Source organism: Cinclus cinclus, chromosome 6 (genome assembly GCF_963662255.1).
Source record: "Cinclus cinclus chromosome 6, bCinCin1.1, whole genome shotgun sequence".
In the NCBI taxonomy this organism is placed as follows: domain Eukaryota; kingdom Metazoa; phylum Chordata; class Aves; order Passeriformes; family Cinclidae; genus Cinclus; species Cinclus cinclus.
Genome location: NC_085051.1, coordinates 15285094 through 15312423, shown reverse-complemented (window position 1 = coordinate 15312423; position 27330 = coordinate 15285094). Strand labels below are relative to the sequence as shown.

Below are 27330 nucleotides of genomic sequence, written 5' to 3'. Positions count from 1 at the left end.
AGGTGCTGTGTTTAACACTCCACCATTCATAACAGGATGCTGATTTCTCCCAGGAAGCATTAGGGACCAGACAGGCACCACCAGTCATGTTTCACAACTTTAATAGAATATTCTATCTATTCTGTACAAATTGAAAACACCGTATTAAGTTACAAATGTGTAAGGTAAGGCTGGAGCACTCTACATGCCTGGTCACAGTGTTGATACAGCTGCTATTCAACTGCTGCCAGAGGTTGGTAATGGATGCAGAAACTAGAAACGTGTACCTCAAGTGCCACACAACAACAAAAGGTAGTTTTGTAGACTTCAGAACTTTAAAGAAAACAAATTGTGGAATGGAATAATTTCAGTGTTGCAAGTAAGACACCCAAACTTCAGATTTATTGAACTGATTAATTTTGATAAATTCCCATGTTCATAGTGAAAGGTCCTTTCATGCTGGACACTAAGAAATAAGACTACTGGAAATTGTCTGGTTCTTTGGCTGCAACCCACTTCCACCAACAGCAACAGTTTGGCCTTTGCATTTTGATCTTCATCTAGAAGAGTTGTCATTTTGATGTGAGTTTGTTTCTTCTGTCTAGACTACTACATTGAGACCACTTTGAATTACCTGTTTTACAAGTACCCATATTGTATGCAAAAAGAGGAAGAAGATTTTTCAAGTATATTAAAAACTATTAAAAAGCACTAATTCTGTCAAAGTACTTACAAACATGAATAAATAAATAGTAAGATGAACAACTAAGTCTCAAATATGACACCCTCTTCAATGAAGTAAAATTACTTCAACTCAACTGGTTGTACTGAGATAATAAATATGACATTTAAAGCTGCTCAAGCACTAGATCAATTTGTAGGTCGCAAGAAACGTTAAAAAAGGGGGAGGGAACTAGCAAAAAAGTCATATTGCTCTATCTGTTTCAGCTACCATACATGTAATCCATTTACTTTAGCTTCTCAGGACATTGCTATTCCACAATTTTCAATGTTGAGCAAGAAAATGGATAATCCTCACATGGTAGTCTGGACTATTCCCCTATGCATAGGGCAGAAGGCTCTAAAGGCCTATTGACATACTTAGCTACAGTGTACCAACGGCTGTAGAGTGTGCTTTATTTAAACCTCTTATTTCCCAAATGCATTGAAGTTGCCACTGTACATGTTAAGCAATAAAGTTAGTGAAAATCATGCATTTTAAAACAAATTAATTTTAAGCATTGTTAATAAGATTGTGCTGCAGCGATAGAATATCCTGAACTGCAGGCCAGGTATCCAACTATTTGTTACAAGTTGTTCAAATATCACTTCCAAGTGGTATTTCCTTATTACTGTTGTTTGCATTCAGCAGGTTGGCTGGACTCTTTCTGCATAAAGTGAAAAAGCGAAAATCAAGAGTCAAAAATCAAACTGGCATAAAAGAAAACACTTCAACAAATATAGAGAAACTGGCTATGCAGTTCTGAATTAACTAGGTATCACTAGCATGTACAAAAATACTGCATGAAAACTCAAAGTTTATGAAAACATCATAAAGGTCCATCCAAGTCACCACATTTATTTGGCATACCCTTGCCCCCAGCTGCTTGGTACCCCATAATTTATCTATTTCTGTGCTGTTAACACTGCATCCTGTAGGCCAAGGTTCACACAAGTAAGAAAGGAAACCACCACCTACTCCCCTCAACCAGAACCTCTATTTGACTTCCATCCTATTAAACAATTTTAACAATAAACTGCCACCTCCTCCAGCTCTGAGGAGAGAGGAAGGCAGGCTGCTTATTCTGCAGCACGTCTGAGTTTTTCCTTGGGAACCTTGCCCTTTCTGTTAAGGTGATAAAAATGTAATTAATGTGTTGATTTCTTCTAGGTTCTGCATCACCAGCAGGTAATAATTCAACAATTTAACACTGGGCAAGAAGACTGTATGTTATTTTGAATATGTAAGAGTAGAAACACTTTCATTAGGTAGTTAAACAACTTCCCCTTTGGCAAAAGGAAGCGTATTTGGGAATGAGAACATGCATTCAAACAGCTAAGAACTTCAGGTTTACACTGCACTTCTTGATTCTTTCCATTGTAAAATAGCATTCTTAGAAAGCAGGAGAATTTAGTCAGTGAATTCCCATTTTGCTTCTCCCCTTACCATTCTTAATATACTTTATTACACAAACAGCAGTCACAGAAACCAGCTGCAGTCTAGTAAAGAAAAATACAGGTATAAAACATGACACCCTGAACATCACTGATGCAAAGTAAAATGTTTCTTAGTTACTCTCCTAAGAGATTTAGGTGTTATAAAATATGTACCCATGCCAAGTTCAGTATACATCAAGTAACCAAGAGCTAAGGCAACTGAAGCATTTTGCCTCTAGCGAGGAAGAACAGGTGCAACTAATCTAAACTTCCTTATCATGAAGTTTTGCCCTTGATAATCTGCACTAAATCCAGGCTGTTCTTCTGTTCCTCACCAAAACTGCTTTAAGGTCAGAGTGGTCACCATCATTCCCACTGCAATTCAGGATTAGAGCCAAATGCACGGATGTGCCAGAGACCTTTCACACTTCTTCCTTGTGATAATCCTCACCCAGCACATCTGGCTAAATTTAACTTTGTTCTCTCTCATCTGCCTGAAGTTCCAAATAACACTGATGTGAACTGAATTGCACTGACTGGGCACTAAATACAGAAAAAGGGATATGTTTACCCAGAGCACAAAATTAGCATTCTTGCTCTTAAATTAAAATTTAACTGCCACTGGTAGTACATTGCATGCCATTCCTTTTTATTGAGGGGCGGGCAAAAACCAGCAGCATTTCTATCTGAAGTTTTCCAAAGGTTTGTATTCTTTTAACTGTTTGGTATTTGAACATGGCCAGAGTAGTGTGCAGACAGCATCACTTCCTCTCCTTTCTGCATTCTGGATAAGAGCCATGATAAAATAACAAACCTGCTATTTAAAATGTACTTAAAAAATCTTTCCATCTCCCTCCTTCCTTCCTTCCTTCCTTCCTTCCTATTCACCTGTTATATTTAGATCAAGACACACTTAAGTTGACCACTGCAACCATTTCTGCCAAATTTTAATGATCAAGCAAAACACTTGTCATATTTCCTAATACACTTCATTATCTTTTCCTTATTTCTGTAAACACTTAAATCACATTTACTGCATATAACTGTTTGTCCTGTAAAAACTGAGTCACAGATCACAAAGCTCTTTTTAGAGGACCTTTCAGTGTTTATTACTACTCTCAGACAAAAAAAAAAAACAAAAACCAAAACAAAAAAAAAAACAAATACGGTTTGAGGGGTTACAGGATCTGAGTCAGCTGTTGGAGGATTTTGAGACAAATAATGCTATTTTAATGTTACACTCGAGGGTGTATCTGTGTTGACCATATATACAAAATGTTTAAGCAGGCCCTAAGCATCAAGGCAGTATTTCAGATCCAGACTCCAACATAATCCATGTTCTTCCACCACTTTAACACACAGCACTGCCCTTGCTGAGGAAGTCAGCATGTGAGCTCCACACTGCCTTCAGCTACTCTCAGCCTCATGCAAAGCATTTCACAGCCTAATCCCAGAGGAGACCAGCACAAAGAGACCACAATTCCCTTCCAGTTACAGCTGCTCCAGCAGGCACATGCACATTGGAACTCATCTCTGCCCTTTACTGGCTCCTGTAAGATCAGGGTCCAGACGCCAAGCTGTGAGTGTGATGGAGAGCTGACATCCACACTCCCTCAGGCTGGGCTTTAAAGCCTGAGCCTGCTCTTCCTGCAGAGCCCAGACTTGGTGACACTGGGTCAGCCAACCACTACCACTGATCTGCCTTAGCCCCTGTGCCATTTATCACCCCATCCTGGCAAGGTTACGCTTTATGCTCTATTTCCCTAAATTAACTTCCCATGATATCTTAGAAAAGTAGTGAAGTGCATTGGCCAGGCAATAAAGACCAGAGAAACTTGAACTGGCAAAGGAGGAATTACATCTTATTTAAAAATAAATTCAGCAGTAAACACATGTACTCAAGATCACTACCAGGGCTACAGAGAGAAGAATTCTTCTGGTTGTAAACAGATTCTTTACAGTAACCATAAGGCAGATTTAAGTTAATCTTAAAATTGGTAGGATTTAAATTTTTTTATTTTAAAGTATTTCATAGTCACTTATTCTGTGCAAGGAGTTTAAACTACTTTGGGCCTTTAATTTCAGTTTGAGATGGACACGACGAAGCTGAGTGAGACTCCCACCTATATTTTCTCTTTTGTTAACAAAGAGCAATGTAGAGCTTTTTGTTTACTGCCGCTCATTACTGAAATGTACTTAAAATTTGCAAGAACAGAGAGCTGAAACAGAGAGGAAAGTAGGTCTGAGTTAATACTGCTTTCATGATGCTCCTACACAAACCCCACCATGTCTGCCCATCCAGTCAAACTGCTGTCCTAGACGATGGGGACATAAGCCCAAAATTTCCATGCCATTTATTTTAACAATTTTGTTTTATCAAAAAGATCCTGAAGAGAACATTAAATTTCTGTTAGTCTTCAGTGTTTAAACACACTAGGAAAGATACATTCCTAGGTGATTCAAAGAACAATCAAGTCTTGATCTCCTTACTTTTCCAATTCACTTTTTGGGAAGCTTCCCATCTGCTAAGGTAGCCATGCAGGAACAGACAGATCATCAAGATCTCATCTGACTCCCCAAGAACTCTGCTGCTAACAGCAGTACCAAGGCAGGCAGCAGGTACTAGATCTGATGTCCTTTCCATGGAGAAGCTAGAAAGTCTTTCTGAAACATCTTCAATGGAATAGCCCAATTACGGGACCTAAAGCTGAATCTTATCTTTATTTCCTATTCTATGTTACTGAATGAAAAAGACAAGGATATCAGAAGGTAAACCCAGAGCTAGCTGGAGTTAAGTATGCAACCCTAACCCAAACTCCTCCCACAACTGGTTCTAGAAATGAATTTGCTGCTGACAGGTCCTGCCACTGGAACTCAGAAGACAAAGGATCTTGAAGCCATGCAGTCTCATACACACAGAGCAGCCCATTTGCTCATGATTCAAACCAGCACTCTGCATTCCCTGTCAGCTACTTCTCAACTGAAGCACAGCCTCAGCAAGGTGAAATAAAGGCAGCTAAAGAATGGGACACGCAAGCACATAGAAAAATACACTAGACAAAATCAGCTAAATTATCCAGTGTCGTAGCATCTTCTGAAGCTACTGTCAATCATCTGACTGCTCAGTCTTCCAAAGCCACAACTTATATATGGCACAAGTGCTTTGTGTAAGAGATGATAATGATCTGGTTGTATCTGAACAACTCCAATGTACTTAAAACTCACAGGAAGGAAGGAGGAAAAGTTCACAAAGCAGAAAGTGTTGACATGCAGCAAATGTACAGCAACAATAAAGGAGGTAATACAGAAATGACTGAAAAGGAGAAACTGGATTTGAAAGGAAAACAGACCAATTATTCTTGTGTACAGGAAAAAGAAAACTATTCTAGATAAGAAAAGCAGGGGGTGGGGACTGGAAGGCAAAGAAAGGCAAGGAACAGGGAAAAAGAGAAAACGGTACAAGCAGGAGAAAGAATGGAAAACAGGACATGACTGGGGCTTCAATGTCAAAAAAACGAAAAAAAGAAAAGAATTCCAAGTTGACTTGAAAAACAAGCCAGTGGCTGACAATTTTAACTGCAGGGAGGGAACACAGCTGTGTAACAAACTGCAGCAGGACAACAGACAGACAAACACTGTGACAGATGTTCTACTAACTGTAGGTGAACCATCAGTGCACGTATGCTGAGGCACCAAAAACCAACACAGAAGCACAGCACCATTTTGAGTTTAACAAAGGTAAGGAAGGGCATTATCTTTGCAGATGGAATAAGCTGAAAGGATTATAGCTTCTTCTAAATAATTAAAATAATTATTTTATTTTAAATAAAGAGCCTAAAATACAAGGGGTGGGGGGAAGAAGTATGGAAGCTGTTGCAGGCATTGTTCTCTGTGAGGAATGGGATGAAAGGTGAAAGATGACAGTATACAACAAAAGGAACTTTTTCTTTCTTCTTTTAAATAGAGAGATGAGCAGAAGAACAATACCTGTGCAGAATCATGGAAGATCAAGAAAAGGCTTCTAAGAGTGACTGCCTGCCTTTGTCAGGCAGCATAAAGAAGATGCTGGAAAAGGTATACTAAATAAGCTGATGACTTAGAGGAGTTCAGGAAGAGCAGAGAAGATATTTAAGAAATAATTTGCAAGTGCATTAGAAACAGTAGAGAGATGCAACATCAAACCAGAAACAAGGAAAAATAAAGTCTGATAATTCTCAGTATCTTTTATCATGTGTATATGAAATACATACAGTTTGACTGCTACAAAGGCAAAGCAGAAAGTGTGCCAGGAAGGCAGTCATTCTGAAAAATCTACTTTAATTATATGATTTAAAGGCACTCATATCTACACCCACTTCTTTCTATTTTTTACTAATAAAACCTAAACTCTGAAGTCACCATTGCCCCACTTCCTTTCCCCATACAAGGAAAAAAAAAACAAAAACAAACAAAACAAACCAGAAAAACCCTAGAAAACAAACCACATTGCATGACTACAAATGGAGTCTTGGAAGTTAGGTATGAATGGAATTCCACCTTACCTAGAAATGTATGAATGAATAACAGACTTATATTACACCTAAATGGGAAAAAATTGAAAGGAACTGTCAGCATGGATGAAAAGTGAAATGTACAAAATAATACAGGAGGCAAAAACCATAACCTTCCAAGATAACTTCAGCTTTATTTCCCTACTAGATCCTCTAGAAGGATACTTCACACAAACATATGTTGATGCAAAACTAACATTGTTTCTCAGCTGTCCAACTTTTTCCCCATTACAGGAACACCACTGCATCTGAGTCCTACAGAGCTGAGTCAAAATACTGATTTTTGCCAATCTAACCCATCTGGATTGATCTTCGTACAAGACAGACTTTCTTTAGCATACACAATTTCTCATTAAAGAAAAACAAACTTGACTCTTGATAGTGACAAAAACCATTTACTAATGATAGGATGATGAATAAAACTATACCAGAAGAGTGACATGTCAAGCTGCTGTTAAGACTTTTATCCAAAGATCAAGCAGTTTTGCATGCCTTTCACTTTTTCATCTGTCTTTATAAAAAACTGAAAGCTGATGTTTTAAGAACTATATGAACACAAGTCTGTCATCACTGTCCCAGCTTCACTAAATACAAGCATTTACCATGACTGAAGAACTGAAAAATACCTATCAGAAGGAACACTAACCCTCAAGGCTGAATTTTAAGCCAGGTATCATAAAGTTTAAAAATCAAAGTTGAGGACTGACATGTTTTGATTTCTAACCAAGTACAGACATGCACAGTCTAACCTGCGCCCATCAGGACAATGATAAAGAACAATTCTAAGGAAAAGAAAATAAACAAGCTAGTTGAGATTTGTCAGACTAATTTTAGCTTAAAGTCCAGCCACAGAACATCTGAATATGACCTTTCTAAAGGAAAACTGTATCAGCATTACACAGACATGCCATTAAGAAGCAAAGGCACACAGTTTGGGAATTATCTTAGTGCATGCTGGAAGTCAAAACGTGCATTTTCTCAACTGATGGAAACATTAAGTTCTCTTTTAAGAGCAATTTGAGTGCTAAAGATAATGAAAACACTGTAGTCAGAAGCTTAGGGTGTTTTTTTGATTCATCTTTTCACAAACTATCATGCCCTTAGCTACACTGCTCATGATTATAACCTGTGTTATCACTAAGCACACAGAAGTCCTTACCTTGGGATCACTCTCTGCATCTTCCTCCTCTTCTCCCTCCTCTTCCCCCTCCAACTCCTATGACAAAATAGAGATAAACTAACAGAAATTAAAACAGGTTAAAAGTGCAACTTCTTGTAATGGACAAAAAGCAAAGTAGCACATTAAATTATCACTGTATTCCAGAGCATTTCAGATGTCAGCACTGGGCTGATTTAAAAGAATTCAGCATCTTTCAAGTTTTAAATGCAAAATCTTTAAAACATGATATAAAGGTCTCAGTATGGTTTAAAGCAACCTTCCTATGTATGCTGCTGCAGTCCCAGTTTTGTGCAAAGCCTTTCATAGTGTGTGTGCATACAACGTTACTGCAAATAGACCAGAGCCAGCCTAAATTATGTATGGTGACCAGTTGCACACTTTCCCTTTTTTACTTTGCATTTGGTAAGACCCAAAGCTTATGGGTAAGACCCATTCAAGCTTATGACAACTAAAAGAGGACAGCTGAATTGCACTACCACCTAAGGAACAGATACTTATCATACAGAATTCTAGAAAAAAAAGCTTGTCTTTAGTTTTGGACTAGTGTTAGGAAACAGCTTTCAAAATACTAGATAAAAAAATGGCTGTATGCTCTTGCAGAAAGTACTTTTATGAAAAGAAAAAAACAGGCAGTTTTGCAAGTTATTAATGCTGAACTCTTGGAAAGAATGCACAAGGGCATTTATGAACAACTGTTTTCTGCTCCACACAGAATTATTCCTAGCACTGGAATGGAAGAGGTAATCAGTAATCTATAAAAAATACAGTGTGCATCTCACCTCCTCTTCACCTTCTTCATCATCTTCAAACTGAAAAACAAACCCAAGGTTTAATTAGCTCTGCTAGTATTTGCATAAAAACTTCTGCAGTAATAGGTGTAGCATATTCAAATGCTGTAACTGAAACTAGACCCCTTTGAGAAGCAGATTAACTACTTATAGCAAGTTGAATGACTCTTTCCTGTCCCCATGTATCAGGAATCTCTTCAGGGTTTTTTTTTTTTTTGTTGTTGTTGTCACATAATTAATATTTCACCCTGGTCTAATCAGAAAAGGAGAAGAATGTTTCTATGTGCTGACCAAAAAACAAAAAGCTAATTGCATACATACGTTATCATCATCCTCTATAGCTTCCCCAGTGAAATACAGCACAGCACGAGGGACTATCCTTTCACGGAAGAAGTGTCCAATTTCAAAATCTGCTGCTAGAGTGAATTCTGAGTCTTCATCCTGTAAGACAAGTCAGTTTGAGTTTTCTATTGCAAATACGATGTGCGACACAGAAGCAGATGAAAATATTTCAAAGTAAGAGGCTTGGAAAAACATCACACTACCATCACCAGCCTTCAGGTCACAGGTACTTTCAATATACTTAATTTTATAACAAAAACATCTAAATCTAGATTTGCAGAATTGATGTGTTCTGTACTCTTCAGAATGCTCCAGACTGGTTTATAAAGAAGTCAGGTACCAGCCATGCAGTACTGCTGAGTGGACAAGGGAAAATAATGACCTTCCCAATAGTGACCACTGGAGATGTCTTGGATTAGCGAGCTGTTCAACAGTGAACTGTCAATAAATTACTTGGAGAAGTTGACAGTATCCTTCACCTTTAGCAAGGTGAAACCCAGCTTTGCCAAAAGCAGAAAAAACAACAAAAATACAAAATACTTGATAAAAGAACCCTACAGTCACTGTACAGTGACTTGGCAAAAAGGATATGGCAAAGAGCAATTGAGCCATTTCAAAAACTTACCAATGACTCTCCATCACCAGACACTGAAAAAAGAAAATACAACAAATTTAAGAAATACTTGTATAGTCTCACCCACCTCAGTATTCAAGATGACAAAACACAGTATAAAGACATTAACATACTAGAAAACACAGGTTATGAAGACTTCACAAGATAACTATTAAAGCTATGACAATTCAGATTACTATTAAGTTAAACCTACAGAAATCACACTTCGAAGAATCTCACTTGTAGTTAAAGCATCAAAGCTGCCATTTGGATGTCAAAGATTTTTGCACAAGGAAATACTCTTTCTACAAGGATAGGTTCAGAGGGCATGTGGATGAACATATTTGGTCTCTCTATTAATACTGTAATCACAGTAACTTCATTTGGCTGGAGCACTGCAAATCATCTCCTCTCCCCCAAAACAACTGGAACTAAACAGATGAACATTTTGACGTGAAACTGCAAAGCATTCTTGAAAAGAGGCCCAGTACTGTAGCCAGCATAGAACAGGGTGGGTGTTTTGCTTGTTTAAAGAAAAAGCCAACAACAAAAAAATCAACTCAATGCAAGAAACCCCAACAAATCAAACAGTATTTCCCTTCTCTGCACTACCACGTGATCTACTGTGAAAGTAGTAATTTGGCTCAGTTCTCAAACTGAAAATGCAAGTATCCACTGCCAGCAGATGTGAGTGCCTTAACTTATACAGCTAATTCCAAAGTGTACCCTTTGAGTATTCAAAAGAACATAACACCAACAGGACAAATCTCCATCCTTTCCCCAAAGCAGCAACTAAATTAAAGGACATTTCTGTACCAAACCACCCCTAAATGGCACCCCCACCGCTGTGGGCAGGGACACCTGAGATGAGGTTGCTGAAAACCCCATCCAGTCTGGCACTGAACACTTCCAAGAATGCCCAGAGAAGTTATGGATGCCCCAAATTGTTCCAGTGTCTCACCACTTGCACGATCAATAATTGTTTCCCAATACCTAGCCTAAACCTGCTCTCTCATGACCTAAAGCCACTCCCCCGTCCTGCTACTACATGCCCTTGCAAAATGTCCCTCACTGCCTTTCCTGTAGGACCCCCTTTAGTCTCCACAAAATGAACTACTTCCCTATACTTGCAGAAGAGGACAGTGAAATATGTACCAAGAAAAAAAAATAATGGGTTTGGAATCCATCTGAATTGCTTAATATGTGAGTACACATGTAACATTAGACTAGGAAAATGAGACAATTCTGTATGGACTATCAGGGATCACTAATTAATCACAGAAGAAACTACAGGAAGTTCTGTCACTTGACAGAGGTTTCAATGAAACCGCTATGCTATAGCTTGACCAACAATGGAACACATCTGCTCTGCACATTAGAAACAAATTGATGCATGGAGCCATCCTGTGGTAAAACGTGTCAACTTCTTTAAGAGAGTCTACAAGAGATTCTTTCCATACTATGAATCCTGTTTACACTGCACACCTATTGGTCAAATTCTACAGAATAACATCAGAATAAAATAATCTGTTTGGATGGGCAAGATGTTTGCAATCTTCCTCTAGTAAGGACTATACAACGTAGCAGCGTAAATAGTTTGAATGTTTAAGTCACAAAAATACAATTATATGTATATAAACACATTTTAAGATTTTAAGGATCCTAAATTCTTAATTTCCAAGCTTACCCTTTATTGGGCTGAAGAAGTTAAAAAATGAATCGTTAGGTACTTGTTTAGTAATTGTCCGAACTGTGCCTCGGCCCTTGTGTTTCTGTTTCTTCTTGATTGTTTTAACTGTAACATTTTTTCCTTTCTTCCAATCAATGGTACACCTAGAGACACCACATAACAAACAGCATTTTAACACAAGGCACCAGGGAAAAAAAAGGAACTGAACAGCAGAGCAGCAAACACGAGGCCAAGGTGACTTATCACTCTGTAGATAAAGCTGCTTGAGATACGAAGTAGATCCTAGTCCTAGAGATGATGTGTATGTTGGACAGGTCAAATATTTCTCTAAATGAAAATACTATACAATTTTGTCTTGGCAGAGTAATCACTGCCCCTACTCCACCCATAATCCAATGCATCTGGCCCGACAACTCGACTTCTGTAACCAAGGACAGGATTAAGCTATTCCTGAAAACATCTCATCAGTCAGACTGTTAGAAAATGCATTACATCCTTTAACTACAGGTCAAAGCAGTGTCCATTTACCCTAAAAATGCATGTCCAAAGAGTGGCCAGGGAGAGGGATGTTTGAGCTCTCCAAAGAGCAGTGCTCAGATTGACTTGGCAGCCATGCATATCAATCTGAAAAGAGCCTAATTTTCAGTTCTATTCTGCTGCTCTACAACCTGACACTCTATGAAAAGTCTCTCTCCATTCAAACAAGTTTACCGAAAGCTGCACAGGGGCAAACACAGCTAATTCTCCTATAATGGAAATAACAGTGTCACAGTAACCCTTAAATGCCCCAAAAAATATCTTGTCCTAGAAACAGATGGCCAAAGTCACCAGTCTTATACTTAACTTATATAACAAGGCACAGACATGTTTTCCTGCTCTACTTGTACCATATCTACCACCTTTCTCAGGAAACATCAACTGAAATCAAAGTTTTGACAAATCAGCAATCCAGGACTTTATATTCCTTTATAATACTTAAACAGAAAATAATTTGCTGTAATTAACTTAAATTTCCTTCAAAAAGGAGCAGTCTGTTACTTAGGCACAACTTCCACTAAACATCCAAGACATTTTGCCTTACTGCAAGTGAATGCTGGATTCAACAAGGCCAACAACATGTAGCACCGAAAGTCAAGAGGTTTTGAGGTTGTCAGCATGCCTTCAGAAAACCAAGTATTTGGCATATCTTTAAGTGTCAGTTAGAAAAACCCCAAAAACCAAACCAGCAAAACATGTCCTTGGAAGGGGATAAGAAAAAAACCTAAAAACCAACACAATTCAACAAAAGGAAAGAATACTTAGATGCTAAGAAAAATAGGATACAAAAGCCATTTTTCATTTATGTCAGCTCTGCTCTGGTGTGGCACTGGAATTTGGTTATAGAACAGAGATCACGGATGGGAAGAGAAAGGGTTAGGTTAGATGGAATGATTCCTCTACCTGCAAAAAACTATGATGTGGTGTTCAACTCAATAGACTTCCAGAACAGACATGGGAATTCACCATGCGCAGCTGTTTTCTGAACATGTTTTGCAAAAAAAATAAAAATAAAATTAAAAAAAAAGTGTCTGCATTAGCCACAGCTGCCAGGATCAAACTGCATGGTCTTTATGTTCCAGCCTCAAAACAGGCTGAAAGCACACACGATACACATTACCTATTCCTGCCTAATAATAACAAACTAATTCCTGCTGGAATAAAAATTGCTGAGGTGATGACAAGAATCTAAGAGAGTCCAAAGCTACTTATCACACTGATGAGGAGGGTAATCCGTGAAAAGCAACGACTAAAAATAATTTACCCAGTTATCTGGAAATAAAAGGTTTGTGACCTCCATTAGAGAATAACTGAATTCCAAAGGTGTTCAATTTAAAATGTACACAATGTTAAAATGTATATCCATCTATGCATCTGTTACTTGTGCATGCTGAAACTAACATCACCATCATCATCATCCCTACAAACATCCCCAGCTTTGCAGTCAGTAACAATTTACTTCAGAAGTATTTTTGAATTTCAGTTTTCCTTACCCCTCACAATCAACTATTTCAGGTCCTTCAAATGAAAAGGGATCTGTCTTGTCTGGCTCCGACTTCATCTTGTATGTTTTTGTCAGGACTGAATTAGAAAAGTAGTCATTGGGCCCAAAGTGGAACTCTAATGAGAAAGACTGGAAGAAATTTTATGTTACCACTGACTTTCAACTATTAAACAGTGCATCAACATAATTATCATTAATCAAACTCTGAAAATAAATTTAAAAAATTATAATTTGATGGTAAACATATTTCAAACTACAGCAAAACCAGGAAATTATGAATGTCAACGAATTTCAAATGCACAAGAAGCTACAACAACCTTGGCTTAGATTCAAATTATAAACCGGCAATTAGTACATTTCATTCACCTTCACATACAGAACTGCTGTCTTAAAAAGCAACCTTAGAAATAAGTATTTTGAGAAAAGTCTTGATTTCATTTCCTATGGAAGCCTCTCACCATCCTTGCACTAGGGATGAAGTTATTCTGAAGTCATTTTAGCACTAGAACACCACCATGTGGTTCTGCTGCTCCCCCAAGTCTGATCAATATAATGATCTTAAGAGAATTAGACTTTATTTCCAATTAAAGCACAATTTAGATTGCAGCAGTCTATTTAAATAGCACACTCCCCCAGGAACCAGAGGGGTTTTTTCCACTTGATAATAGAAAATCCTGCAGAAGAACATTGACTTCATGAACTGAATCCTACAACCAGCATGTCTCAATCACTTACAGCCTGCAGCAGGTTTTTCTGGCTATGTTTGAACCTCCTCTAGCACCCAAAAACTGTTTGCAGACATTCAGTTTCTTACATGGAGAACAAAAGGCTCCAGTTACAAAAAACCACAGCATCCATGATGCATCAATTTTCAGATCTGTAAAGGTTTCTCAACTTTGCACATACGCTCACTTTGCACTCAGCATCAACTATGAACTTTTTAAGGAACAATGGAACTCAAGCTGTCTTGGGAACAGGGGAAATAATAAAGGATAAAGGTTTTTTGGCAACATTGATTTAGTGGCTTGAAGGGGGAAAAAGTCTGCAGGTCAGTGCAGCACAAAAGGAGGACTAAAAGCCAAAGCTTCCAACACCACTGACCAGCCACAGCACGTGTTAAGTTACCTTAAAATATTTAATTTACTCTCCCAGTAAGATGCCTTATGAATTAGCCCTAATCTGCATACAAAACAGATTACATAACTGCTTAAAGACTGGCCCTGAATATACTTCCCAAGCCATTCTTCAGACTCAGGCCAGAAAACTCTGCTATCACCAAGTCTGCCTTGCCATCATCTTTTTCAAGGCTATTTATGCACAGACAAGGTAAGTAACTTGGGACAACAGCCTGTTCATCACAGTTATTTATCCCTCACCCATCTCCCAAAGGCCCCTAATCTTCCTAAGGCCCCAAGAATCTCCTCACATGACTCATACCTGCTAAGACAGTGGTCAAGGAGTGATGCAGTCCAATGGTAACGGCAGCTTTCCCAACCCCCATACCCCCTGCTTCAGGATAGGAAGCCACTGGGACCCAGCAGTACACTGGAATATGTGTTGACCTCACATTGCCTAGGTCAGCTTCACTTCCCTTTAAAGCAGCTCAAGACAGCTGCATGGTTTGGAGGCTGTCTTCAGCTACGGCTAATCTCTCTCGGGCAAACATGCTCAGGGGAAGAGTTACAAACTTATCCACTACCAGTGACGAACACTCACACCCAAATAATCCCATAAACCATCACTGGGGCTATAAATAACCAACCAGTGGCACTGCTTAGCATGCAGGATCCCAAGGGCTAGCAAGACAAAAATATCTGTACACAGCATTTCATTGTATACCTGCTAATTAGGAGACAAGAAGCTTCAAGCTCCACATAATATTTGAAGTGTTGTACTAACCTTTCAAACACTCTTTATTTGGACATCTGTTTTGTTTTTTTGTTTTTTTTTTTTTTAAATTAAGTATGTTCTCATGAAGTTAAAAAAAAAGAAAAAATAAAACTGCCTTTTTAAAATTATACCTAGATGCATCATCCAGATCTGAATAAGCTAGCTAAGGATCCTGATATCCAAATAGATATGTAAATAGAAATGATAATTATAAAATACATGTACATATAAATAACGCTTACTTGTCCATATGGTTATAAATAAGTAAAAGCAAATAGTAATGGAGTCACTCATGCCTCACGCAGATAGAAGTTTCTATGTGCAGGCCATAACAAACAGGACTTTGAAACACTAACTGCAGTCAGCTAAATCTGCTTTTGGAGCTCCGTAACTACAATTAATTGTTTTGGGTCAACAGTAAATCAAAAAAATCCTAATTATCATGTGTTCCTTCAGCAGCAAAACCTAAACCCCAACAGAATTAGTCCATCTATGACACACTGCTTGTGTCAAGTTCATACAGTACAAAGCTACCACTGCTGCACCAATTTTCTACAAAGAATTGCAGATTAGACAGTCCCACACAGATGCAGAACAGGTTACACTTAAGCAGTTAGGAGCACATCCTTTGTCTCCAAATACAGAAGGGACATGGAGTTTGTCAGCCTTCCATTATTGGATTTAATGTAGCACTGGAATGGAACCTATTTGCAGAAAAATGCTGTCAAAAGGTTACGAACAGTGCAAGGCCAGATAAATCTAGTGTTTAAATTATAAAACAAAGCTGAATGAGAACATAATGATGTAGGCAAAAAAAACCCTATTCCCAGCTCATCCAAATGCCACTGAATAGATATGCTTCAAGTTAAAACAGCCAACTTCTTAGAATGCCTTACTTTGTGCTTAGACAATTCATATCCATATTTCTTCATGAAACTCATATCCTATCCCTAAGCCCCAGCGATCTTTAGAAATGTAATTCTCAGTTTTTCTCTGTCAAACTACTTTCTTGCCTATTATCAGCTGGAGTGTTTCAGTACTAGTAGAATAAAGACAATGAGGAATCAAAAACAAAACCCAAAAGAACCCAAACCCAACTTGCTATTAACCATTAAAAGCCATTCTGAGGAAGCCCTTCCATCTTTCTTATGTGAATCTTCTATGTTGCTTGTCTTGCATTTATTTCAGGTATTGTCAGAAGACCATTACTCCATAAAGGAAAACAAAAAATACCAAACACAAGAAAAAAAGCCACAATGACAAAATTGAAAGAAAGTATGTTTAGGCTCAAATTCCATCCTTCTCCCTGCTTCACCTTCAAAGGTAGTTCAAGGAATAAGTACAGTCTGCATAAACTGAATATGCAGCAAAACAACTTCTTTTCAACAAACACAGCCATTTGTTTTTGTACATCAAACAAACAAGAAAAAATCTCCAAAAATAAAAAAGGAAGTAGTAGTTTAAAAAAATTCTCACCAAGTACACTTTTAAAATACTATCTAACGTATTTTCTATTCTATTCAATAGGCACAGTATCTATAATGAATGTCTTTGATGAGTATTACTGAGTTGCATCTCTTTCGATAAAATATTTGATACCCAGAATTTCTCCCACAATTCATTTTCAAATCAATAGCAGCCATGTAACTGTATTACTAAGAGCAGCTACACTTGAATTTGAGAGAGAAAAAGAAAGCAAGAACTGGACAGAATTAATCCAGAATTTTAATCTAGATACTGCACTAATGCTAGAGCTGTCCAGACTTAGGATGAAAGAGCAAAGAGTCAGGAAAGCTGAAGATAAATCTTCCACACCAAGCATGAAAATAATAGCTTAAAAAAAAAAGTCCCCCCACACTACAGCCAAAGAGAGCTGAATGAATATTCTGGAATGCTGCCCACTTCATTACTACAATCTCCACGAGAAACAAGCAGAGAAAACTCACCATAGGCTGTCCTGGCTCAGAAAACTTAACTTTAATATCCTGCAGATGTTTCAAGATAGGTTCATCATATTCCTAAGCAGAAAAAAAGTAAAATCCAATTCAGCAGCAATATTTGGAAACAGTCTCTCTTTAAGAAAGAGCCAAACTTTGTAACTAATTCAACCATTTCAGCTAAAGTAAAGATCTGGATCTAAACTTCTCAATCATAGTAGCCAATTCTCAGTCATTTTAGGGCTCACATTCAGTAAACAAAGCTGCTTGGATGAAGATACAGTAACTTCATTCAGGGTATTTATTACCAGTGAGATTCACAGGAAGACAGACACCAGCATTTTAACAGCATTAAAAGCAACTAATACAAGTGCAGAGTGCAGGCATTACTACCTAAGCTATTTAACATGAAATTCAGCCAATCCACAGGTGTTCTAACAACCTTGCAAAAATAATCCTTTATAGATTAAACTAAAAATGCTTGTCCATCATTTCAAGCATCTTCAGGGACTCCAAAGACTCAAAAGATGTTTGGTGTCTCACACCAAAGGATTAACTCATACTCCACAAGGATTGACTAGTAATGGAAAAAGCAGTAATTCATTTAACACAAATGAAAAGGTTATTTTAAGTGTAGAAACTTACTTGTACTAATTCACTTAGCATATCTACATTCCTAAAGATAGTAAACCAGAAGTCTGGAATTCCTTTGACATTTGTCTCTTCTGCTTTTTCATCTATTACCACTGCATTTTTCAGGTCTCCCTAGGAAAGAAATACAGAAACAGCTGAGAAATTAAATTGTGACTTCTAAGTATATTTATTAAATAGAGACAAAAGTACAAAATAATTGCCATCTCTGAATCTGTGCTTAAGGAACATTTGAAATCTATTTTCTTCCCCTGCAAATGAAGTTGAGATACAAGGCTTATTGACACAACTGACATATACACAATCCAGATTTACTTTCAATTCATTTGAAACAATATATGAAGACAAAATAGACCAAGTGTCTACTTCACTGACTCAACAAACAGAAATAATTAAAACACTTTATAGAAAGAGAAAAAATATAAATGCATTTCTATTTTTCTATTAATCCCATTTCTGTAGTTCCATAAGCCACCCACAGCATTTCATCTCAGAATTTAAATTTTAACTCTGCCCTCTGAAATCCTGCTTTAACTTCCCCAATTTGAAGAATACTTGCAAAGTTGTTTTTTACAGGTATTTTTCACTATCACGCTGCATGCAATTATTACTATTTTAGGAAAAAGGATGCCCTCCACATAACTGATGTCAAATGTTAGAGAAAACAAGAATGAGGAAGTAATTTCTCAATCCTAAACAACGCTGGAAATTCAGCCTGAATTAGCTGCACCTTTCCTTTTAAACCACTAGATAGCAGCAGATATTTGAGACGCTTTTGACAGTTGCTTGGGTAATGACGAGCCAAGAATACAAAGCTGCAATTTATTTCCCATCTAGCCACGTTTCTGATTTTATTGTGTGGAATATGGCCTGTCAGTGCTGTATTTACACAGAGCCTAAGGAACATTTTTTGCTCATGCACATGGAGCACAGTGTCATGCTAAATCTCAGGAGACCAGTAAAAAGAAAGAGAATAATTCACTTTGAACACAGAACTGCATTCAAAACAACCTAGTAGAAATCAGGCTAAGGAAAAAATGCAAAGAAAACCTGACAGAATGACAAAAAGAGTTCTCAAAGTAGGTCACTTTTCTGAGACAAAGCCTGAGCACACATCTCCAGAAATTATGCTGGGAAAGTAACAGGCAGCCCACAGACTATATTATGCCTCCTAAATCTAGGCAGCTCCTACTCAATAGGCAAGCAGGAATCCACCAGCAAAGCAGACATTTTGTTAGCTTGATTCTGCTTTATGACTGTGTGACAAGTGTCTCACCTGTATTTATGAAAATCAAAGCTAATGATGTCCCCCAAAAATAATGGTGACAGGCAGAGAACCGACCAGTCTTTTATTATCTTAGGGTTTCATGTAGCACTGGAATGGAACCCATTAGCAGGAAGGTGCTGTTAACAGGTTACGAACAGTGCCAACAAAGGCAACTCATCAATTCACACAAGTCACAAATTTGAAAGAAGGCCCAATTAATGGTGTAGAAGTTTTCACTGGACGTAACAGGGTAATCATCACAAGAACACATCACTGACACAAAGATAATCTGATATATCCACAGTAGGTGACTCAGGCTAATACTCACAGCCAGTTTTTCTTCATCCTCATTTTCACTGTGCCATTCTGACTCTGCATCTGTGGGTTCAGCTTCTCCATTAATAAACTCTCTTCTCTGTGTTAAAAAAACCAAAAATGTAATTGAAGACATAAAATTATATTTATGCAACCAGAACTGGCATGAACAAAGATATAAAAATTATACACGCAATTTTCCCACCTTATCAAAAAGAGGCTGATAGAGTGCTGCATATTTTCTCTCTAAGTCATGTACTTCTTCATAGAATTTAGCTTCTATATGGGCACATTTCACCTGAAGTTTTTTCAAGGCATCAATTCTTCTTATCACTGCTTTAGGAAAACTAAAGACCAAAATTATTTAAGGTTAAAAGTTAGTTGCCTCAGTATTATTTCACATATTACTGAGAAACAGGTTGCTTACAACCACGTGCAATTTTTAAATAAATGGCTTATGTCAAACACACGTTTCCCCAAAACCTACCTATTTCAAAAAGTTTAAAGAATCCTCTCCTACCCAAGTTGTTCTCAAAGGTGTTATCTTCTGCTCCATTCCCTGAGGCCACTACCCTCCCCGTGTAGTTCAGATATCTGAAATTAATATCTTTGTTTACACCTAAACTTTGAGACTAGATTTGTGCTGATCCACCTATGAAAAATAAGAACTGTGCATTCCACAGGAGAAAGCTTCGATTCATAGAGTCATACTTGTAAAGCACACGCTGCCCATCTGCACTTTAAATTATTAAACATTCAGATACAGTCATGTAAAAAGATCTCTTTATAAAACTTGCGTGTTTTCTAAAAAGAGGTCTACAACTAGCTAATCTCAGTCAAGAAATAAAAGGGTAAGTATTTACTAAAGGTAGCATTTAAATCTACTTTACAGTCAATGTAAAACTAAGCTACAAACTAAGGAAATACAGGTCCTGAACTTTGCAATATATTTAGGACAGCAATCTTACAGAAATCATCAGCCAATGTAGCACATACACTGTCAGAGTAAAGGTCACAGAAGGAAACAAAGGAGGAGAATTGTTTCTATCCAAAACAATAAATGGCCACAGTAAATACTGAATGGGACAAAATTTTGCTTGCAAGTTTGCATAAAGTAAAACTTCACTCTTCCTTCCAGAAGTAAGAAACTATGAATCACAGGTTAAGCAAACCATTTTCTTAGTCAATCATTTATTCCTATTTCCTACCTTAATTGCACAGTAATAATATTCTATTATTTTTCCAGTCTTTCAAGAATTTTATCATGCCCAGTACTTACTTTTCAATGTAACTTGAAGGAGTGAGTGATGTGTTGTCAAGACGTTCCTGAAGAGCTGCCAGGACCTGGGGATTTTGCATCACTTGGTCTGCCAGCTTTTCTATGAAGACAGAAAACCCCTTTTCAACAAATTTGCATAGATTTACAGTGCTTTTGTCATACTGTGTCTTACAGCAGTCACAGTAAAAATACTCACTACTTTCACACCTCAAATAACACCACTGTTATTTGAGGTGTGAAAATAGTATTTTACTACTAGCACAGACAATTATTTCAGGACCAGATTTCAGTGATATAAAGTTGGATAATGATATAAAAAGCAGTTTTCTCTTTGCAAATCTATCAGTTGCTTTCGCAAACAAGTAGCACATTGACAACATAGGCAAATTTCCTGCTCTCCCTTTATGTAAGAAAGTACAAAACTCAAGTTTCTCTATCCTCCTTCTGTATTAGCTGTACCTGAACAGCCACACACAAATCTGCAGGAGAACCATTGAATTATACTTCCACGATTTGTTTTCCAGTTAGTGTGACTCCTGAAAAAACCCTTCCAACTTTGTGTACTGTACAATAAGCTGCACAGCACTGTAACTCTGACAACTACTATTTTTTTACCTAAAGATGATTTTACAATCTGTAAGATTCCTTGACCATCACAACACTTCCCAGAAAACTACTTTTACAGGAGGTCAGACCTAAAACACTTCTGATTAGGTCTTAAAAACCCTCACTAATAACTATGCATGGTGTCATGGTGTGAAGACTTTTGCTTTTCACATCTTTCCATTCTTTCTCAGTGCTCTTTTCCCCAGACATTAAAAACCCAACAAACTGCACAGTACACACTAAAACGGTGAAGCTTTCACATGCTTGCGTTTGTGTGTTGCTTCATTTTTCTTATTTATTTCAGATTTTTTTTGGTTTTTTCTTCAACCCAACTAGACTTTAAAAATTATTCAATGGTGTCTACCAGTTCTCATGTGATTTCCAACTGCCAGTCACAAAGGATTTCTTAAAAAAAAAAAAGACAATGAGGGAGACGTAAAGAACAATCAGTGACCACATATATGAAACGTATTTCACTGTAACTTACAAATTTGATTATTTGAAGAAACAGTGGAACTGTAGCTTTCCTGCACAAAGAAGTATTAACTCAAGAATCACTACTCAGCAGAGCTTACTAATGGAGAATAAAGATTTCCAAGACACATTCTGAAGATGCACTTTCTGAGAAGCAAGACAGTAAAGAACTAGTATACAAACAGCACTGCTCATTTTGACAATGATGTTACAAGCCAGTCTTTGCAGGCCTTATTGCAGGGTCTAGTGGGTCATTTCAGGCAATGCTAAAGCACCAGTCACAACACATACAAAAATACAGCCTTCACTCTGGTTTTGGCTGCAATAAACATGGAAAACATCAGAAAGTGCACAGTTAGCCTAAAACCTATTGCTTTGCTTTCAACTGTGAACATATCTTCAGTTTTGACTATAAAGGCTTATTCCACTTCTGTAATGTCACCTACTACTATGGATTGTTTACCTTTTTTGTTGCTTGCATTTTTAGCAGCCTCCAGAGAATCTGAAGCAGTATCTTCTGTTTTACTAAAAGAATTCAAAGGGTAACATATTAAAATAGCATCACATTTGTCAGCAAATGTCAGCATTTAAGAACAAGTTATTCTGAATTATTCTGTTTACTACAGACATATTTTATAGACAAGTAAGCCAATAAAAGAAATATTTATTTTTCAAGCTTGTGAAAACTCCAACGTCTGGATACAAAACTAGATCTGAAATGAAAAGGATGCAAAGGCAAGGTAATGTAAGGCAAAGAAAAAAAAACGAAAACAAAACGAACCAACCTCAAAACAGAACACAACAAGCTCAAAACAGAAACCTTTGACAGATAAATTCATCTCTATTATGTGAATGGCTGGCCATTCATGTGCAGGATTCAGTCTGTGAATCATGTGGCCATTCGCTCTGCACATGAAAATGTTATTACTCACAAATGAAAATAAGAGACACTTTCAGTATAAGTGATGAAGAAAAACATGAGAAAGGATGCAGGTAGAAAAGGAAGATGAACAAGAGATAAAAGCTCTCTTTCCAACTTCTCTACCAGGCTGTTTTGATAAAAACATTCACTCCTATTCTAAAAGAAATGTTCCCGGCCTCCCCATCTCCCTGCTGCAATGTCTTCAATCTCACTTCCTGTGCTGGAGGAGAGGGCCCAGCATGAGTCAACAGCCAGCCACTATTCCCTGTGCTCCCTGCCAGTTTAGAGGTCACAAAATGCACACTGGATATTGCTGAAATTAACCCTAACTCACACACAAAACCAAAAGAGATATCACATATGCAAATGGGCATTATCAGGTATGGACAGACCAGCTTATCCAGCACTGCAAGCCTCAGAAGAGCACCAGCACATGTGGATTTGCAGCAGTTCCATAGAAATACTGTATGCTCAAAAAAATACTACATAAACAAGGAAAAAAAGGTCCCTTTTGCACACTTAAATCACACAGATCAGAGAAGCACTAAGGTTCTTCTGTTCTTTAGAGCATTTAGAAAAATATTACCATTTTATTTTTATCCAAGTCTGGTAATCCACTCATCACAGGTTAAAAAAACCCAAAAACCTCTCCTGCAGAACACCACATATACAGTTGGCTCTACCCACCTTGATTTAATTTCAACATACCTGTTATCTGCCATCTGTGTTCTTGTATCCACCTGCAAGTTGAAAAGTAGCATTTAAATATACTTGAACAGTAATTTGTTTACCTCAACAGAAGATGAAAATAGAACAGGTCATTGTTTTAAACCTCAATACAAATTAACAACTGCTGTCTTTTCTAAGAAATCCACTATGCACAATCCCTCACAGTAAACTAAATGGCTACCACAATACCCAACTCAAACTGAAACTTGTGCAGTTTTTGAAGTCTGTCAGGTGATTGAACCCTCCTAGAATTTATTACTTCTGTTAAATACTCCAGGTACTAATGCATTTCTACCTAATTATGGGTCTTCAGTCTGAAGGAAAGTGCCACAATTTCCTGGAATCGCTCAGCATTCTATCAGAAGAAAAATGAGCCAAAGAGGAAGACATAAATGCATTATTTTCTAATTCTCTGACGGCATCATAGTAAACAATGAGTTTTTAATCCCTGCCTATATAACATACTTGAGCAAAAAACAACTGAAGTTCAAATGAATTAATGACAATAACTTCCAAATGACTTTTCTTTTATCATCCAAGCAGAAAAATGTTTCATTTGTCTGTCTAATTAAGACTATTTTTGTGAGTAGCTGCTTCTGGTGCTCTACAATGGGCCTAAAACTGCTGCTTGACAAAAAGAACACCGAAGAGAAAAAATTATTTACCAAGAGAAGGGGTTTTGACAGTAGCTAGGAAGACAGAATCTCCTGTATAAAGATTTTCTCCTTATTTATCAGGAGTCAGAAAATGACAAGGAAAGAGAGACATTAAAATCTCCTTATTAACAATGACTGGAACCAAGTGCTACCCCAGCCCCCAATATCTAAATTCACTCTCCTGAGAAACCAGAGGGAGCCAGATTGTCTAACTTACTCTGCTGTTCTTTCTTTTCTGGGGTGAAATAGCCAAACCTGTATGTGTATTTCAGTAACAGAGATTGGGGTTTTTTTACCCCCATTTAAAAAAGCAGATCACAAATTCCAGTAATCACCACCTACCACAGAGAATCACAGGTGGTACTTTCCACTACCAAACTCTGATGAAAGCAGACAGTCTATGAGTCAAAGTCAGAACAAAAAGTAGCTTCAATCATTCATCAGAGTTGACAGGTCTGGTATCTCCAACTCTGTGAAGGCCAAACAGGCTGATCTCAGGCCCAGCTTCCAACAGAGAGCTACCAAAGAAGAACCTAAGTGCTAATGCCAACTTGAGCGGCAGCCCAGAGATTGCATGCACTCTTCCATCTGGAAAATGCTGAATCCTGCTCTCAGCTGCAAAAGCAACACTTTCACAACCATTCCAAACAGAGCTGAACAGCTTTGTTAGTTTTCAACAGTACTAACAGTGTACTTCAGATTATTATACGCAAAGTTGTTTACATCTCCCATATAAGCCTAGAAGTCCACCCTACAGGTTAAGCCCAGGAACAAAATAAAGGGACTTTTGGAAGAGTAGGTGTTCCACCAGCTCAGGCAGATTTACTTCCAAACACTTCCTCTTGCCTGAAACATAACAAGAGGAAGTGGCAATGCCAGTAACCACCTGCTAGAGCAGAACAGATTTTTACAATTGCACAGCTGAAGAAATAAAGGAGCATAAATGAATCTTTCCTTCCACAGTAACAGAAGGCGGGGGGGGGGGGGGGGGAAAGCTACAACTAAAAATGTAAAACATTGTAAACTGACCTAATATCAGAGTTCAGCCAATAAGTTATATGATCCCAGTCACTATTAGAGGAGGCAATAACAGGCAACTAAAAATGCAGACTCACATTACCTAAAAATTACCCTCAAAGACTTGTGGTTTCCAACCTAGGCCCAGCAACCGAGCTAAGGGAACAGACTCTACTCCACATTAAACTTCTTCTGCTCAGCTGTTTGTGCTGTATTTCCTGCAGGAAACTACTTCTCAAGCCTGCTGAGGGAAGACAAGATCCTCATGTGTGTTTGGAAAACGTGGAATAATGTTTTAATAGCAGCTGAATTCATCTCCACTGGAACAGACATGAATTGGGCATGTTCTGACAAAAGCTACTCACCAAGTAACAAGCAAATACAAAAAAGAAGAGGAAAAACACCATTGCCTGGTGCAAATACATACTCCGAGTCTTGTTTCAATCCCTAGAGTTTTGCCTTTAGCAACTGGAAAGTAAAAAGAAGTATATAAATAAATAATTAGATGCAACTTTCTCAGAAGAAAGCTTGTAATTTCCAGTTTCATTCCAGCTGCCTTGCACTGACTTCACTGCCACAGAGTGAACAACAAAACTCCTCAGGACAAGCTGGTGAGGGCAGTGGAGGGGAGAGAAAGGTAATTTTAGAGATAAAGTTAAGTGCACACCAGTTGAAAAAGAACAGCACCAAAGCACTGAGCCTTCATGTCCCTTGTCTTCATACTTTCTAAGCAGCTTCACAGGCAATGAAGACATGAAAAAGAAACTAGAACCCAAGGAAATAATAGCAAAATTCGTCATTATTGCTGCCATCACCATTAAGAGGCTAAAATAGTGCCTCATTTCATCTGAACAGTTCCCGGTTTTCAAATTACTCATGCAGATAAAGCTTTGGGGATGGAGATCAGATCAAGCCACTCACAAGGCAGGCTACTGCTGCAACTTTGGCACAAATGTCACAGACCATCAACCACTTAAAACTGCACGAAACTGTAAACTCAATGCACATCAGGATAGGAAGAGTTCATTACAAGGACAATATCCTGAAGCACAAATTCCAGGGGAAAATCTACAGACTGGCAAGATGTACTCATAAATAGAAGTGTACATGGAATAAATTTTCTCTTCCTTGCACAAACCCTCTAAAAACAACTAAAATACAAAACAGGAAACTGAAGGGCTCCTGAACTCATACGATGACTCCTGCCCACAGCTGCTAAGTGTTTTTCGTTAACTACAACAAATCAGAAGGGAAAGTTACTGCTTCCGTTTCAGAGGCACTGAGACGTAACCCCGTGGGAAGCCACAAACAAAACGGTGGATACTTTCTGTATGGATAGCAGGAAGGGATCATGAAAAATTATTTTGAGGAAGAAACTCATTAACCTGTTCCACAAGCCCTGGACATCGGCAATACTTAGGCTCACCTCCGAAGTTTTCTTAAAGGAACACTATTTTGTTTAGAGATGACCTCATAAAAACCTGCCTAGTGATTCTGGTTCCATCATGATTCCCACATTCGCTTCTCTAGTTTATATTTTAAAGCGCCATGAGCAGACGCTACAGGAAGGGAGTCTGGCAAATCCTATGGACACCAGTATTGTGTGTAGTAAACAATCGCAGCAGCAGAGAAAACGCCAAACAGGGCCTCAGCTGGGAGACATGGAAGCCGAAATGCAAAACCGAGCTCCCCAAACCTCCCGCCGCGCTGCGGGAACAGACCACCGTGGCCGAGGTCAGGCGAAAGCACCGCACCCCAGCCAAGCTGCGAAGGCCTTAACCCAACCCGAGCACGGCGGCGTGAGAGCTGCGAGGGCAGCGCTCACCACAACCAGCCCTCCCGCCCTTCTCCTCCCCCGCTCCCCCGGGAGGGCGGGGACAGGGCGGGCGTGCTGCCAGGCAGCGCGGCCATACATGCGGCCGGAACCCCCGCGTTACCCGCCGCCAGGCACGGAGCAACGCAAGAACCGTTCCGTCGGCCCGAACTTCTCGAACCGGCCTTAAAATGGAACCGCGGCAGGCCGGGCGCAAACCCCTCCGCGCCGGGCGGTTGCGGCCGCCGCCGTGCTCCGCCCGTGAGCGGGCCCAGAATCCTCAGTCCCACGCCGCGGTGGCGGCGCCCGGTTCGGGGCGTCCGCTGTCCCCGCCAAGTGCCCGGGGCCGCCCTCCCTCACCTGCCCGCGCCCCTCACGCCGCAGAGGCCGCAGCGCCACCGGCCTCCTCGCAACCTCCTCGCTCGGGCAGCGCC

General features: G+C 38.7%; 1 protein-coding gene and 2 non-coding genes across 9 annotated transcripts; all 3 read right to left on the bottom strand.

The window, feature by feature from the left end:
• Positions 1–84: 84 nt before the first annotated feature.
• NAP1L4 (nucleosome assembly protein 1 like 4) lies at positions 85–27330 on the bottom strand. Of its 7 annotated transcripts, none has more exons than XR_009933310.1 (15): positions 22894–22958; positions 22223–22284; positions 20680–20779; positions 19606–19747; positions 19414–19500; positions 17813–17932; positions 17177–17248; positions 13330–13469; positions 11297–11442; positions 9622–9644; positions 8976–9095; positions 8646–8675; positions 7846–7923; positions 6678–6715; positions 85–1367 (listed from the first exon to the last, which is right to left on the bottom strand). XR_009933310.1 is itself a non-coding variant. In XM_062495555.1 (15 exons), the coding sequence occupies exons 2-15, from the start codon at positions 23401–23403 to the stop codon at positions 1329–1331; spliced, it is 1152 nt and encodes a 383-aa protein (XP_062351539.1). In that variant the 5' UTR covers positions 23404–23421; positions 27257–27330; the 3' UTR covers positions 85–1328. The 7 variants fall into 7 exon arrangements, 5 of the variants coding, with proteins under 5 accessions (XP_062351539.1, XP_062351537.1, XP_062351536.1 ...); XM_062495555.1 differs by lacking the exons at positions 6678–6715; positions 22894–22958 and adding exons at positions 23390–23421; positions 27257–27330 and having other exon boundaries at positions 7846–7902; XM_062495553.1 differs by lacking the exons at positions 6678–6715; positions 22894–22958 and adding exons at positions 23390–23421; positions 25187–25206 and having other exon boundaries at positions 7846–7902.
• On the bottom strand, positions 15857–15977 carry LOC134045875 (small nucleolar RNA SNORA54). The gene has a single exon (XR_009933332.1). It is a non-coding gene; the product is annotated as a small nucleolar RNA SNORA54 (small nucleolar RNA).
• On the bottom strand, positions 19120–19248 carry LOC134045876 (small nucleolar RNA SNORA54). Its single transcript, XR_009933333.1, has one exon. It is a non-coding gene; the product is annotated as a small nucleolar RNA SNORA54 (small nucleolar RNA).

Excerpts from the sequence above, each read along its gene's own strand:
- NAP1L4 (XM_062495551.1), bottom strand. The coding sequence starts at position 22,922 with ATGCTGGGCCCTCTCCTCCAGCACAGGAA. Across the intron at positions 20,780-22,222 it reads AAATGCAAGCAACAAAAAAG|AAAAGCTGGCAGACCAAGTG; the intron begins GTAAACAATCCA and ends CTGTCTTCATAG. Across the intron at positions 11,443-13,329 it reads GAAATAGTTGATTGTGAGGG|GTGTACCATTGATTGGAAGA; the intron begins GTAAGGAAAACT and ends TGGTGTCTCTAG.